The 15,025-nt window shown below is 37.4% G+C and overlaps 1 protein-coding gene across 2 annotated transcripts; it reads left to right on the forward strand.

The window, feature by feature from the left end:
• The first annotated feature begins 9,912 nt into the window (after positions 1–9,912).
• LOC122059576 (putative F-box protein At1g65770) lies at positions 9,913–12,930 on the forward strand. 2 transcript variants are annotated; one of them, XR_006134082.1, is made up of 2 exons: positions 9,913–10,105; positions 12,446–12,930. XR_006134082.1 is itself a non-coding variant. In XM_042622446.1 (2 exons), exon 1 carries the CDS (start codon positions 10,298–10,300, stop codon positions 11,438–11,440), a length of 1,143 nt encoding a protein of 380 aa, XP_042478380.1. In that variant the 5' UTR covers positions 9,913–10,297; the 3' UTR covers positions 11,441–12,319; positions 12,446–12,930. The 2 variants fall into 2 exon arrangements, 1 of the variants encoding a protein (XP_042478380.1); XM_042622446.1 differs by having other exon boundaries at positions 9,913–12,319.
• The last annotated feature ends 2,095 nt before the right edge of the window (positions 12,931–15,025 follow it).

The following is a 15,025-nucleotide window of genomic DNA, read 5'->3' on the forward strand; positions in this document are numbered from 1 at the left end:
CTCATTGATGCCTTGTGGGCCCATCGTACTGCATTCAAGACTGACCTTGGCCAGTCTCCCTACCGTTTGGTGTATGGGAAAGCTTGTCACTTACCAGTTGAGTTGGAGCATAACGCCTTTTGGGCCATTAAGAAGCTCAACTTTGATTTGTCTGATGCAGGAATTCATCGTAGGCTCTAACTATCTGAGTTGGAGGAACTTAGGAATGATGCCTATGAAAGTTCTAGGATTTACAAGGAAAAGACCAAAGCTTTCCATGATAAGCACATTCTGCGCAAAGCTTTTGCAATTGGTGATAAGGTTTTATTGTACAACTCTCGATTGCATCTTTTTCCTGGTAAACTTAGATCCCGATGGGATGGCCCATTTATTGTCCATAATGTATATCCCCATGGGGCTATGGAGATTTTGAATCCAGGAACATGGGTAATTTCGAAGGTTAATGGTCAGCGTTTGAAATCGTTCCTCGAGTTTCCTAATACTAGTGGTGAAGAGGTCATGGATCTCCATGAACCTCTTTACACTGATGACTAATTTTTAATCAGGTATGACCCCCTTGCATTGTCTTTGCTTTTAATTTTTTCCATGCATTGAGGACATTGCATGACTTAAGTGTGGGGGAGGGAAACCAGTTTTTGTTTTTTTTTTACTTTGTTTTGTTTGTTTTTCTTTTTATTTTTGAGCTTGCTAAGGATGAAGTCCTACTTTGGCTTTTGGCTAATGATCATACCATTCGGTTGCTTGATGTATGAAAATAAAATTTTTGACTAAGGTACCCATTTTGAACATATAAAAACCCTGTTGAGAAGAAAGAAACAAGCATGTGTCTTGAGATGGGACTTTCTTTTGAAAAATAAGAGACCCCTGTTTTATGGTGATGGACCATATGTAAGTCTGTGGGTTCCTTGTACTTTTGATTTGGAGTTGAGACCTTCTTTTTAATTTGGCATGGGTTGACAAATGCATAATTTTAAATGAAATGTGAAATATGGTATAAAGAAGAATAAGAGTTGATTCCCTTGGAACTAGACAGGGCATTGCGCCTCAGGAAGCGTGGTGTCTTGATCGAAATTCCTTGGGAGGAAACTTCTGAAGTAACTCTAGCATCACTACCTTTGTGGGCATATGCAAAAAGTGAAGCTACATAGTAACTTGGGTGTCTGGTGTTTGCTCCACCATGTCATTCAGGCCAAAAGTAGTGGAGTAGAATAGAGTTTATTAAGCAGAAAAAAAAAAGGAAAAAAAAATGTGCAAATGTCATTAATGCTTGGTAACATGTTTGGTCAAAAACACTCCAACGCCTTAGTCATTGGTTCCCTATTTCTTCACAAGTGGTTTTGCCCTAAGATAAGGATGTTTTGGAAGAAACGAGGTGAGTTCCAAATTAAGAAATATGCTAGTGCCTGGAATTGATAAAGGGTAATAAAAGTTCAAGTGTGGGGGTCCCTTGTAAGAGAAATTATCTTTGCTCCGGATTGGTATGGGCCTTACCTTTAGCCAAAGTTGGGATTTGTTTATTCTGAATTTTGTGTGTATATTCACTGCAAACACCCACGTGACACAACTCGTCCACTAGGGGTGACCAAGGGGTTTAAAGGCTTGTTGCACATGCGAAGTGCAACCGTGATTCCTTCAAAAGTGAGTTAGGTTTTTTGTCTTTATTCTTTTTCTTTTTGTTTTGCTCGAGGACTAGCAAAGTCTAAGTGTGGGGGAATTCTGATGAGCACATTTATGTGTGAAATCTGGGGTAGTAAAACATGCATTTTACATATTTAGAATGGATCTACCTTGGGTTTTACTCTCTTTTTGCAGGTTTTATATTTTCAAGGTCTTAAGGACTATCGGGTGCTATATCTCCAATTTTACACGTAAAGAGGTCCTATTTCTTTTTATGGTTGTGAAGATGACGAAATTCTGAGCAAGATGGACGTGTTCAATTAAAAGTACACATTCGTTTGGTCACCCGTACAAATGATTATTCTTTTCGGGCTAGAAAAAGAATAATGGATCAGAACTGAACCGAGATGCAGAACCAGCCCGTTTGCAATTGTCCCAGAGGTACAAGGAATACTCCAAATGCCAACAAGGATCGATGGACCACATCCTTAATTGATTGAAGATTCATTTTTGGTAACAACAACTACCTAGTGTAGTTGGTGAGCTATGGTGTACAAAATTCCCTTGCTCACCAAGAGGTCTCAAGTTCGAATCTCATGGTTGTTTTTTTTTTAGAGAATTTTGTTGAAGATTTCCTGCTTTTCACTCACTTAAAGCACTAAGGGCATGGAGGGGATTTCCACATCAATCTAGAAGCAAGGAAAATCGTGGAAGCAAGAAGAGAAGAAAAAAAAAGGGAGAAATAAAGATTGTCCAAATCTTCTCTCTCCTCCACATCATCACCAAAGATTGTCCAAATCACACAAAGCAAGAAGAAAATCGTCCCTAGGAGAGAGAAAAAGAAGAAAAATAAATTAGAGAAAAAAAGGAAAGAAAATAAGCAAAAAATTATAGGAAATATATTTCTCTCTTCTCTCTCCTCCACCTTAGCACTTTTGGTCTCAAAAGATCTCACAATCAATTGTGGGTTTCTCCCTTTTAGGAAAGAGAAATTTGTTACCCTACCTCCCCATTCCCTATAAATACAACTCATGTTAGAGGAGGGGAGACAATTCATTCTTCTTCTAGTTTTTTTTTAGTTGCTCTCTCTTTAGTTTTAGTTCTTCTTTATATTTTCTTCAATCACTTTTGTAATAGCTTTTTTTTTTTTATTTCAATTAATGCAAGCACTCTTTTATTTTTATTCAACCTTTTTATGTTTATGATTTATGCAATTGAGTTGTAATTTTTTAAGTTATAGTTCTAGGCTTAGATCTAGGTGGCAAGATCACGAGCTGTGGAGCAATTTTTTTTTCAAGTTCAAGCATTAATTCAAGTAAGTAGGCTCCTTCAGTAGTCTTCTCTTCCCCCTCTCATTCCCTTTTCTGACTACCCTTTCTTTCTTAATTTAGGATTTTTATTTTCAGTCGTTACATTATTGCTATCCCTCTCCCCCAAGGTTCATGGCTAGTGTATGTGTTGGCTTTGCCCCTCTTGGCCATAGAACCATCAATTTATTGCTTTTATTTTAATTGTCTCCCTTTCCCTAAAGCCAAGTAGAGAAACCCTTGTAAGAGTAACTCTCTGGTCAAGTAGGGAAGCTCATATTATGATGCATCCTTCGGGCTAAGTAGAGAAACCTGCTTGTGAGTCTCTCTCTAGCTTTATCCCCTTTCTTTTACTTTATTTTTATTTCAGCATTTTTTTCCTTTATTATTATTTTTTTTTAATTGCGTGGGTTGTTTATTTTTAGTTATTTATTTATTTAGTTTTAATTGCGTGACTTGCGTCTTTAAATTCTTAGATGACGAATGGTTAGGACGTTATTTTTAGGACGGTAATTAGAATTAGATCACAACCATTAATCAGTTCACTTTCGCATTATTAAAAGAAATAAAAAATAAGGTGGCTGCTCTCCCTGTGTTCGACCCGTAGCTACACTGATTCGTACGCTTGCGGTTACATTTTAAATCTCAAACAATAGGCCCAAGCCCGGAGCCCATCACTGATCTCTTATGGGGGTGCAGGGGCTACGCCCCAGCGGTATGGTTCGACCGGATCTACCGTGACCCGATGGGTCAACCCGTGATTTGGAGTATATATAATGTACTGCTCGTTGAGAAAATCATTATATTTTGGGGGTTTTCGAGCTAGGTTTTCAAGGCTAGTTTTTTCTCACCGCTGCTAGGGTGTAATCTCTCTTCTGCATAGTGAATCATCTTCTTCTTCGCCTGAGGACGTAGCACACCACCCTGGTGTGTGAACCTCGTTAAATCTCTGTGTTGTACGGATCTATTGTCTCTTTATTATTCGTGTTTCTTGGTGTTTGATCTAACAATATGGATGATTGAGATATTAAGGCATTTCCCAGCAACCCTAGAGGACTCACTCAGCCACACCCAATTTGGGTTGCACCTACTCCAATTTAATCTTGTCTCAATTTCTGTAAACTTTCTGGCGCCAACAATTGCCTAGCGCAGTTGGTAGGAACGGTTTGTCGAAGCAGCTTTCGTCTAGCACATCTCAATTTAGAATCCCCCTCCCCTCTCTTCCTCCTACTGGCACTCTAGCATTTTGATAGTTAATTAGGTGAGTTTGGCTTTTGATAACTTTGGTTGTTATGCTTATCATGTAAATAGAAATTTGCTTTTGAAAAAGGACAAGTTTGAGCATTGATACTCTCATATGTTAAAAACTAGGCTTCTAATTATACATTTTCAAAGCTTTCATAATGTAACATCTTCAAAACCAAATCCAAAAGGATTTTTTTTTTTTCTTCCCACTGGAATGTTAATCGGTTGTTTCCATAAGCCACACATGGTACCCCCACTTTTTTTGGATGTCAAGTTAATTGCAAAACAAAATAAGGCCAAATAGTTTTCCTATAAAAATTTATCGAAGGGCACATTCAAGAAACAAAATTTGGAAGGTGATAAATACAAGCATATCAGGAAAAGGATTTTCTAGGCTATCTTTTTGTATAAAAATCCTCTGCAGCATTAAACTGGTGCGATGAGGATCTGGACGGCTGAGAGCACCTCAAGATGTATGTCTGGGGTTCTCTAGGCTTACCGTATTTTTTTTAATGTCTATGAAGTCTATCTGTAAACTGACCTTGTTTAATGGTGGAGCTGGAAGGCCTTTGCGGCATTGGCAAGTCTCGGTAACATTATAAACCTTCTGCTAATCAGCAACAGCAGTGAGTTGATCCATATTAGGGTTCTTCACTTCTTTGAATTGAATGCTGATTCATCCTTACTGCAATTGATTTTAATGGTTCTTTTTTGTTTTATGATCATCACCGGTTTTCTTCTAAATTACATGGGATTCTTATGTTTTAGAAGGGGATTAGTGGCACCTATACTGAAGAAAAGAAAGCCTTCTTCTGTTCTGTCAGCTTAATGGACCCATATGGCTAAACCCTGTTATAGTTCAAGAGGAGGCATAGGCTTCTTCCTATCGTGTGTGTGAGAATATTTTTCTTTCCAACTGGTGTTGGAATTTGATACTGGAATCAGGATTCCATAATCATTGCCGAAGGCTGCTATGTGTTCTTGCCATCAACCACAAATAAGTATGAAATAGAGGCTTTCTGTGGGGTAAACTTGAGCAGGTATTCATGAAGCCTTCTCTGTTCGTTGTGCACTAGCCATTTATATATATTTTTTTTTTTTTAAATTAAAGAAAATAAACAAAAGCTAATTGTTCCAACCATATTTGTACAAACTACTAGTGTTCTTAATCATAGTTTTTCTAGTCATTGACTCATGGGCAATATTTTTGAGAAAAAAATATTAAGTTATTATTAGCCTTTACACAAAAAATTGAATTAAATAAAAATCCACCATTTTCAAGCGGAGGGGAATAGTAATTAATTAGTAATCCAAGGCCAAAAAGCTGTAAGTTATCCTGATTTTCATCTTCGCTCCATACTTCTACTTTCCACCCTTCCTCATGCGCCTTCATCATCCAATGAAGTAGCACCTTTTCCTATCGTCAAGTAATCTGTAATTTGCAATAATTAGTACGAAATATTTTCTTTCTGCTATTAGAGTGGATGCCCCGCCAGAGATATTTTTGGTTGGATAAGTGATTCCTATAGTAGTTAAGACTTTTTTGTGAAAAAAAAAAAAAAGGCAAAATCAAGGATTAAAGTATCGGTATCAGTCGTCGTATCGGTCAATCAAAATTAAGATACGTATCGGAGGGTATCATATCGTATCGGAGATAAGCTAAGATACGCTAAAGATACGCACATAAATGAATAGGAAACACTTTTTTATATATTTTTGCATAAAAAAATAGTTAAAAAAAGTTATATATAACATGTATTATGCATAAACAGTAAATTGAGAGTATCACACTAAGAATCCAAGGTTTGTAATTGTCCCATAAATGTAAAATCCTTGTTCCCAACCTTGATTTCCACTTTAGTTAGAGAGAAAAATGGTTGGTAGCAACTTTGGAACAAAAACACCTCAAAAAATTGTGTTTTTCTAAAAAATTACCCATTTTGACCATTTTATGACCGTATCGGTACACATCGATGTGTATCGGTCGATACATACCGATACGTACCGATACATACCGATACGTACTGATACATACCGAAACGTACATTTCACTTCAATTTTGAATTTTTCATAGAGTATCGATGCATATCGGTGCGTATCGGTGTGTATCGTAGGATACGTATCGATATATAAGGGTTTTAAAATTTTCATGTATCGCATCGATATGTATCGTGCCGATACCTACTGATACGGCACGATACACACCGATACCTAAAACCATGGGCAAAATAAATAGTTTGACAGATTTGAGAGAAGAGGCAGTCAACTGGTGTTTGTATAGTTGATATGTACTAGAATCATAGAGAAAACTATAGAACAAACTGACCAGGTAGATCTTCCATTTTATGTCCTTGTATTGTCATAATGTCAGGCATTTCTAAAATATCATTTGTAATTTGGTCTTTTTCAACAACAAGAATTTTTATTACGAGGACTAGGGTGGAGAAAGCGAGCAATATGAGGTGAGTTGGCCTAGGTTATCAAGTAAAGGTAGCCGTACGAACTTATTAGCTAGTTGGTAGGATGGAGCTCTCATATGCAAATTTAATACAGCTTCTAGTACAAAGAGCGTTAGCAAGGACCCTATAGCTGCCCCAACACCACGATACACTGTCAATTGGCAACGCAAATGGTGGAAATATTCGAACCCAGAGAACCATCACAAGGACGATAAGAGATCATTGCTAAAAAATAGAGCACAAAGACCAAGGCCATGCACCCTCTGAACAGGTTTGGAATCATCCTTGGTAGGCTTTGCAAGTCTGTTACATGACTAATAAATTATTATTAGGCAATATGGATAGTTATAGGAAATGATTATAAGAAGTTGTAATTGAATGGGATTAGTGAACCCAAGAAGGTAGCGTAGTTGGTGAGTAATAAACTCAGTACGTGCTGTAAACTTGGACGTCCTAAGTTCAACTCCCACTAGGCACACCTTAAGTCACTCACACGTCCTAAGTTCAACTCCCACTAGACACATCTTGGGCCACTCACACAGGAATGATTTATGGGTATTACTGAATTACTAATGACAATCTAATTAAAACACAATTTCTAGGATTCTTTTTCAAAATGGTGAGTTGAAGTTGGGATGTTGCTGGAGCCTTCTGGCTCTAAGGGGCAATCTCTGATTGGTTATTAATTGGAAACTCTATTTATATTTTGAGGTTTTTTTTTCCTTCAATTTTTTTCTTATCTCTTTTAGATTGAGTTGGCCTACTTGCTTTTGCTTTTGTAGAGTGTTTTGGGTAATTCTACGTCATAAAATAATAATAATAATAATAATAATAAGTTTTCTGTAATTCTACATGAGGGAAAAAAAATGGCCCCTTGTTTCTTTTTCCACTAATGAAATTTCTTTCTTCTTTTCCTTTTTTTTTTTTTTTGGGGGGGGTGGGGGTTGTGTAAACCACTAATAAAATTTCTACAAAAAAGAAAATAACTAAATATCTGAACTATGTTATTTTCCGTAGCAAAATTGTTCTATTTTTGGTTAAAACTTGGTCCTAAAGAAACTGGGAAAAACATACTTTATGTAGGTGCTTCAAGGTTTGGTGATATCTCTTTTGCCCCTTTTTTTTTTTCGTTACTTATCCATATAACAATGGAATGTATTGTTTTTGAAAAATTAAAAGTGAATCTGAGTCATCCAATTTTATGATTTTTTTTTTTTTTTAAATCCATCTATTCACACTTAGAGTTGAGAGAGTACAGAGTGATGTCGAGATTATTGGTACACATGCATGGACATATATTAGATGTGTGTCAATAAAAAAATAAATAAATGTATTTGATTGAGTTAGAGTCTAAGATTTGGCATGTGAGTAATCTATTCTCCAACTCCTTCACTCACTCTATTCTCAATGTTGTCCATTGTCATCATCCATCAAACAGAACACGGACTCTCTAGATTGCCCTTTTTTGTAGCATCATATGGAACATTTGGGTCGCATTTTGGGATTGGATTTTCAAGAGAAATTGTTTCTGAATAAATTCGATTATTCTAAAAGCAGTCAGAGAAGCAAAAGAAGTTTGTATGCTGCATTTCCAAAATCTCAAAGGAATGTTATCTCAGTGTCTTGGAACTCCCCCCCCCCCCCCCCCCGGTGGGAACGTTGAAGTTCAATGTGGATGGGGCAAGTAAAGGGAACCCAGGACTGGCTAGAATTGGTGGTATTTGCCGGGGATCATAATGCATCTCTCATGTGCTGCTTTTCTTTGGGTATTGGAACATCGTATGCAATCACAGCAGAAGCATTGGCAATCAGGCAAGCCCTTCTTATTGCTTCTTCTCACAATTAGAAGCAGATTATTATTGAAAGTGACAACGATCTGGTCATCAAGCTCCTTAAGGGGTTGTCTGTCACTTGCCCTTGAAGGATCAAGTATATTATATATGATTTCCTAAAGTTAGTTAATCATTTTACTGATGTGAGCTTCAATCATATCTTTAGAGAAGCGAACTCTATTGCTGACTCTTTGGCCTCTTCTGCGGCATCAACTCAGCCTTTCTTTTCTCTTTTGTATGCCCCTCCCACTTGCATTCATACGCTGCTATTGGCTGATTGTACTTGTGCAAGGTTTTATCGTTAATAAAGTCTTTTGCTTACCCAAAAAAAAAAAAAAAGAGTAATGTAGACCTTGCCGTCTCCATCAAAGATTCGGCTCTTCTACAGCTCGGGGTGAGTTGCCATTTTGGTGGCTCAGGCTGGATGGGCGACAAATGGTATTTTTCTTTTATCCAAAGGAGGAGAACGTCAAAGTTGTATTGGCAAGCCTATACGTGAGAAATAGGGGATATTTGGCTCTTTGTTCAGGTTGATTCATCTCTCAGACAAGAGAATTGATGAGAGGGAGATCCGGAACTCTCAGTTTCTCTTTCCATCTCCATCTCCGTCTTTCGCTAAAAACTTGGGTTAGCTTCTATGTTCCCTTAAGTAGGCGATTTTGACTTCAGAACCTATAAGATTTTAGTTTTCAAATATGGGGATTTCGGTTTTCTATTGACTTACGTTTTTTATTTCTCTATTTCTCACATTTGAGTGTTCTTCCCTTCTTCTCCTTCCTCTCCACTTTACTACTTCTCATGTACCTTGTTTTTTGTTCCTAGGAACAAAACCCAGACAAGAATTTACTAATTCTCCCAAGAATCTTATTTTTTTCTTAATCTCTTGTATCTAGGTCTCTTCATTTTCATTTTGTGTATCTAGGTTGTCTTCTTTTCCATTTTTTATTCATATGGGATCTTCCTCTAGTTAGATGGCAAAGAAGAAGAATGGTACAAGAAGAACAACAACAAAAGTATAGCAACAACAATAGTGCATGTGGTGGTGGTGGTGGTGGTGGTGGTAGTGGAGGAGGTCACTCTTCCAAAACACTGAAGCAGCAGAAAAGAATCCCACAAAGAGGGAGACAAACGAACAAATGATATTTTGATTTGCCAAATATCCCCTATTTCTCACGTTCAGTCTTGCCAATACGGCTTTGACGTTCACTTCCCTTGGATATAAAAGAATACCACATGTCACCCATCCAGCCTGAGCCACCAGAATGGCAGCTCACCCTCGAGCTGTAGAGGAGCCGAATCCATCTATCAAACAATATGATTGGATATATCATTTCCCACGTGATAGAATGATGTTATGTGACATTAAAAAAATAATAATAATAAATAACAAACTTGTGATGATAATAATGATTCGACTCATTTATGGGACAAAGTTTTGTAACATGTGAGGGCCTTACATAGACAAGGGCATGCGATAACCACGGCGCCCCTTCCTGTGTTGCGCGCGCCGCTGAGGCCCTGTGAGTGGTGGGCGCAAGGGCCTCCTCCCTGGTTGGTTGGTCCGCTTGTTGGTTTTTTCTTTTCCTTTGAATCATCCAATTTAACTGAATCCGTCGAATGTAGTTATTGGCTCCCACAATTCAAGGTATGACTCTCCAGATTATTCGAATAGGTTGATTATGCTAGTTAATTTTCTAGGGTTCTGGCGATTTCAGCCGATCTGAAGCAGGAATCAATACGGTCACTGATCCTGTATTTTTGACCATGGCACCGATTTCATAGAAGTTCTTCACACAATCTCTCTCTGTGATACTGCCACACACACACAGACGGAGGAATGGCAACAGCCCAAAACTGGTCAGAGCTTCCGGTGGACTTGTTAGACCAAATTGCTAAGCCTCTCATTCTCTATGCCGACTATATTCGATTGCGAGCTGTTTGCGTTTCATGGCAATCTGCTCTACCAAAGATACCCAACCACCTACCTCGCCAATTCCCACTTCTGATGATCCCCAATGAAAAGGAAAGCGATACACACCGTGACTTCTTCAACCTTGCCGAGAACAAGTACTATCGATTCGATTTTCCCTTTGAGGTTCATAACAAGGTCCTTTGTGGATCAAGCCATGGTTGGTTGGTTACATTTGATCCAAACACTTTATCCATTAGCCTCTACAATCCTTTCACCAAAGCCCTTATAAAGCTTCCATCTTTTCCTGCATTTGATTATGAAGAGATAGAATATCTGAATAAGGTTGTGTTGTCTTCAAGTCCTTCTTCTTCTGATTTCGTTGCAATAGCTGTGATTAAATATTCTAGGAATATGAGATTCTGCAGATGTAGAGACGAAAGTTGGGCTATTTTAAGAGAACCCAATGGAGTTCCATTATGTTTTTTCGCAGACATTATATTCTATAAGCAGCAAATTGTTGCTGTGAGATTTGATGGAGAAGTTGTGATAATGGAAGTCATTGATAATAATGGAAATTCTATTCCTAAGATTAAGATTAACCAGATACTGGTACCACCATATTCAATCACTTTTGATGATACTATTCATCTAGTGGAGTCTGATGATGAACTTTTCATTGTTAGTCGTTTGGTGGGCTTCACTCACACGGATAACTACTTCAATTACCATTGTATAGCAACTGGGTTTTCTGTTTATAAGCTAGATTTGAGCAAGAACAGTAAAGGGGTTGTAAATGCTGAGTATTCTGAAGTGAAGAGCTTAGGTGACAGAATGCTTATTCTGGATGTGGGTCCATCTTCATATTTCTCAACCCATGATTTCCCTGGATGTAGAAGAAACTGCATATATTTCACTGATGATCTCTGGACTGGTCACTGGGAGGGACTCGCCTGCGAGAGCTGTGTTGCTCTGTTTGACATGGGAGATAAACGGATTAAGCCATTGCCATGTTATCCTCAAGAACTCTTTTCGCCGCCTTCAGTTTGGGTTACACCCAGTCCTATTTAATCTTATCCGAGTTTCCCTAAAACTTTTCTTCCTACACTTGATTAAATTTTGTAGCATCTTCATAGTTTAGTAGATGAATTAGGATTTTGATATATATCTTGGTTGTTCTTCCTGTTAGTTAACATGTCTGATTCATGTTATATTTACTGAAATTAATTAAAACTGTATTGAATTTATATTTTGTTATGTGAAAGGTTAGGTGATATCAGGCTTGTTCTCAGCTCTTATTTACTTGTTTGCTGTTCTTGAAAACAGAAAATTTGCTTTTGAGAGACGACGAGTTTGAGCAGAGATACACTCATACATGTTAAAAAACTAGGGTTCTAATTATACATTTTCAAAGCCCTCATAAAGTGGCATCTTCTTCATTACCAAACACTTCTCACTAGCTCCAAAATAAAAAAATAAATAAATAAATTCTTTCTTCTTACAACCTCACACTTTAATCCGGAAAGCGATACATGCTGTGACTTCTTCAGGCTTGCTAAGAACAAGCCCTATTGCCTCCTTGACTTTCCCTTCAATGTCCATAGCAAGTTCCTCTGTGGATCATGCCATTGCTGGCTGATTATATTCAATGACACTTTATCTGTTGGCCTCTTCAGTGCTTTCACCAAAGCCCACATAGAGCTTCCATCCTTACTTGCATATGGTTCTGAAATTGATTCTGAAGGGTTAGAATCTTTAAATAAGGTTGTGCTGTAATCAAGTCCCTCTTCTTCTGATTCATGGTATTCTGCAGATGTGGAGACAAAAAGATGGACTGTATTGAAGGAACAACCAGCAGATATCATAATTTCATTCACAGACATCATATTCTCTAAGCAGAAAATAGTTGTTGTGAGAGTACATGGAGAAGTTTTCATAATGGATGTCATTGTTAGTCATGGAAATTCTACTCCTAATATTAAGACTAAGCAGATATTGTAACCACCAGATTCAATCCCTCTTGATCATAATTTGTTTCTTGTAGAGTCTGACAATGACTTTTTCCCTGTTAATCAGTTGGTGGCTATGGGCTCATGGAGCTTGGATGACTACAGCGATGACCATTAAATAATAATTGGGTTTGTTGTCTATAAGCTGAATTGGAGCAGGAACAGAGAAGGGGTTATAAATGCTGAATGGTCTGTAGTGAAGAGGTGCTGGATACTCTTTTCTGGGTTTGGGTCCATCTTCATATTTCTTGACCTATGATTTCCCTGGATGTAGAGGGAACTGCATATATATCACCAAGGATCTCTGGAGTAGCCACTTGGAGGGACTCACCGGATGGGGTTGGTTTGTTCGACATGGGAGATAAATGGATTAAGCCATTGTCATGGTATCCTCAAGGACTCACTTGGCCTCCAATTTTGGTTATACCCAGTCCTATTTAATATATCTCAGTTTCCCGATAGTCAAGTAGATGACTTTGGATTTTCATATTTTATCTTTGGTTATTCTTGTCAATAAAAATCAATAAAAATGTCTGATTCATGTTATATTTACTGATTAGTTATGCCGGTATTGAATTTCTATTTTGTTATGTGAAAGGTTTGGTGACATCAGATTTATTCCCAGCTCTTATTTGCATGTTGCTGTTTAAAAGGGGACAGAGTTTGAGCAGAGAAACACTTTTCTTCAAAACCCTCATAAAGTAAGGCCAAAAAGTTTTCTGTTATAGGAGTTTTTTCCTGTTCAATGTATACAAAGTGTGCATTGAAGAGATAAACATGGAAGGTGATAAATACATGCATATCAGGAAAAGGGTTCCCTAGGCTTATCTTTTCTATTGTGGGTATCCTTTGGATTATTTTTAATCAAGCCTGAGCTTCTGTATTTAGAGATTTTGAATAATCTATAGATATTATTGAATTGATGATGGCTATCTAAAAGACAATTTCTGGGCTTCTCTGCTCAATTTTTTATTCACAAATGTGATTCTTCAAGTCAAATACAAGAACCGTTTACCATCCCTGTTCAGAAATGGTGAAGAGAATTCGGGATATTGTAGGGGTCTTCCAGCTATCAGGGGCTCTCTGGTTATTGATTGAGCCCTCTATCTATATTTTAAGGTTCCTTCAATCTTATTTTTGTAGTTAATTGTTCTTGTTGTTTGTCAGATTTAGTTAAGCCTTGGCCTATTTGCTTTTGTAGACTTTTAAACTTTTTCAGTAATTTGGCCCCTTGTTTCTTTTCCCACTAATGAAATTTCTACTGAGAAGAAATCAACTGAGTATCTGAACTTTATTGTTTCCTGTTGCCTTTTACTGGGTTTATATACTCCAAAGCTGAAAATGTTGAAGATTTCTTAGATAAAAGGGAAAGTTTTCTTTCTTTTATGGGTTTTTTCACCCATTTTGGATCTCAAAATTTTAAGGGTTTTTGCTAATCCTATAGAAACAACTTTAGATCATATGTACAGAACTATCTCAACACATCACATGGGATTATAGACTTCATGAACATGGCAAAAGAAAATTAATTATCTGAGATATGATTCTCATTGCAATTCAGTAAATTATTGAGTTCAGCATATTCAAATTTTAAATTACTGTTTAACTCCTCAGTTATTGCGGATGTACCATTTGCCATTTGGGAGCACTCATATTACTACTTTGCCCATCAAATTAACTGTGCTCATTAAAGAGCAAGGTGAAATCAATGGAATTGAAATTTTGAAATGTGGAGCTATTTCAGAATTTCTATTATATTTTATTTCTATTTTATTAAAATAAGGGATAAAAATCAAACCAAACAATTTTAGAAATGAAAATGACCAAATCAGGCTTTTGGTTAGTGGATAAAGTCCCCTTGTGGCATCTAAAAAGATAACTCTATTAGCCTATTATGTACACTTTTCAGCTTTCCAAGAAGTCTGTGACCTTTCTTTGACTCCTCTATGGGTCCCTTGTATGGCCCCTAATAATACACATAAGCCAATGTGTTGCACTTGAATCGGCCTCAGGGATCTTAGTAGTTTTCTTATTGTAATGGAACTTTATGCCTTTGTTAGCATGGAATGTTGGTGTCAATTATAAATACCAACATCAGTATTACAATTATGCCCTGTTATTCAATACTTGGGTGAGAGGGAATGCGTTTCTAATTATCAATTTTTTTTTTCTAATGAAGATGTATGCTGATTTGAGAAGATTGAGAATTGAGGGAGACATTGGAAATGCCTTGAACGGATCCCATAGAAAATGATTTCCATTTTCAACACTCCTTTAAAAGGCACCCGATAGTCTCTAATGTGCTAGAGTGCCCAGCGCGTGTTTGATGACTAGCGTGTGTGCTCGAATTCTGCTAGCCATCGGATGCGTGCTGAAGAGTATTGATCTGGGTCCTCTTCAAAATGGTGGGCAAAAGCATGCATAAATTTAGGGTTTTCGTGCCTCAACTTTATCAATAACAAGTTTGAGTGAGCTAGTGAAAAATCAGGTGAAGACTGCTTGGGAACTAGATCTTCTCCAGCATGATAGTGTGCATAGTGCACATCCAATGGTTTGGGATGTGTGCTTGGGTGTTGCTAACCATCTGCATTGGAGAAGATATGGTTCCCTTCTTTCTTTTTTTCTTCTTCTTCTTTTTTTTTTTTTT

The sequence above is a fragment of the Macadamia integrifolia genome, chromosome 2, assembly GCF_013358625.1.
Source record: "Macadamia integrifolia cultivar HAES 741 chromosome 2, SCU_Mint_v3, whole genome shotgun sequence".
Lineage (NCBI taxonomy): Eukaryota > Viridiplantae > Streptophyta > Magnoliopsida > Proteales > Proteaceae > Macadamia > Macadamia integrifolia.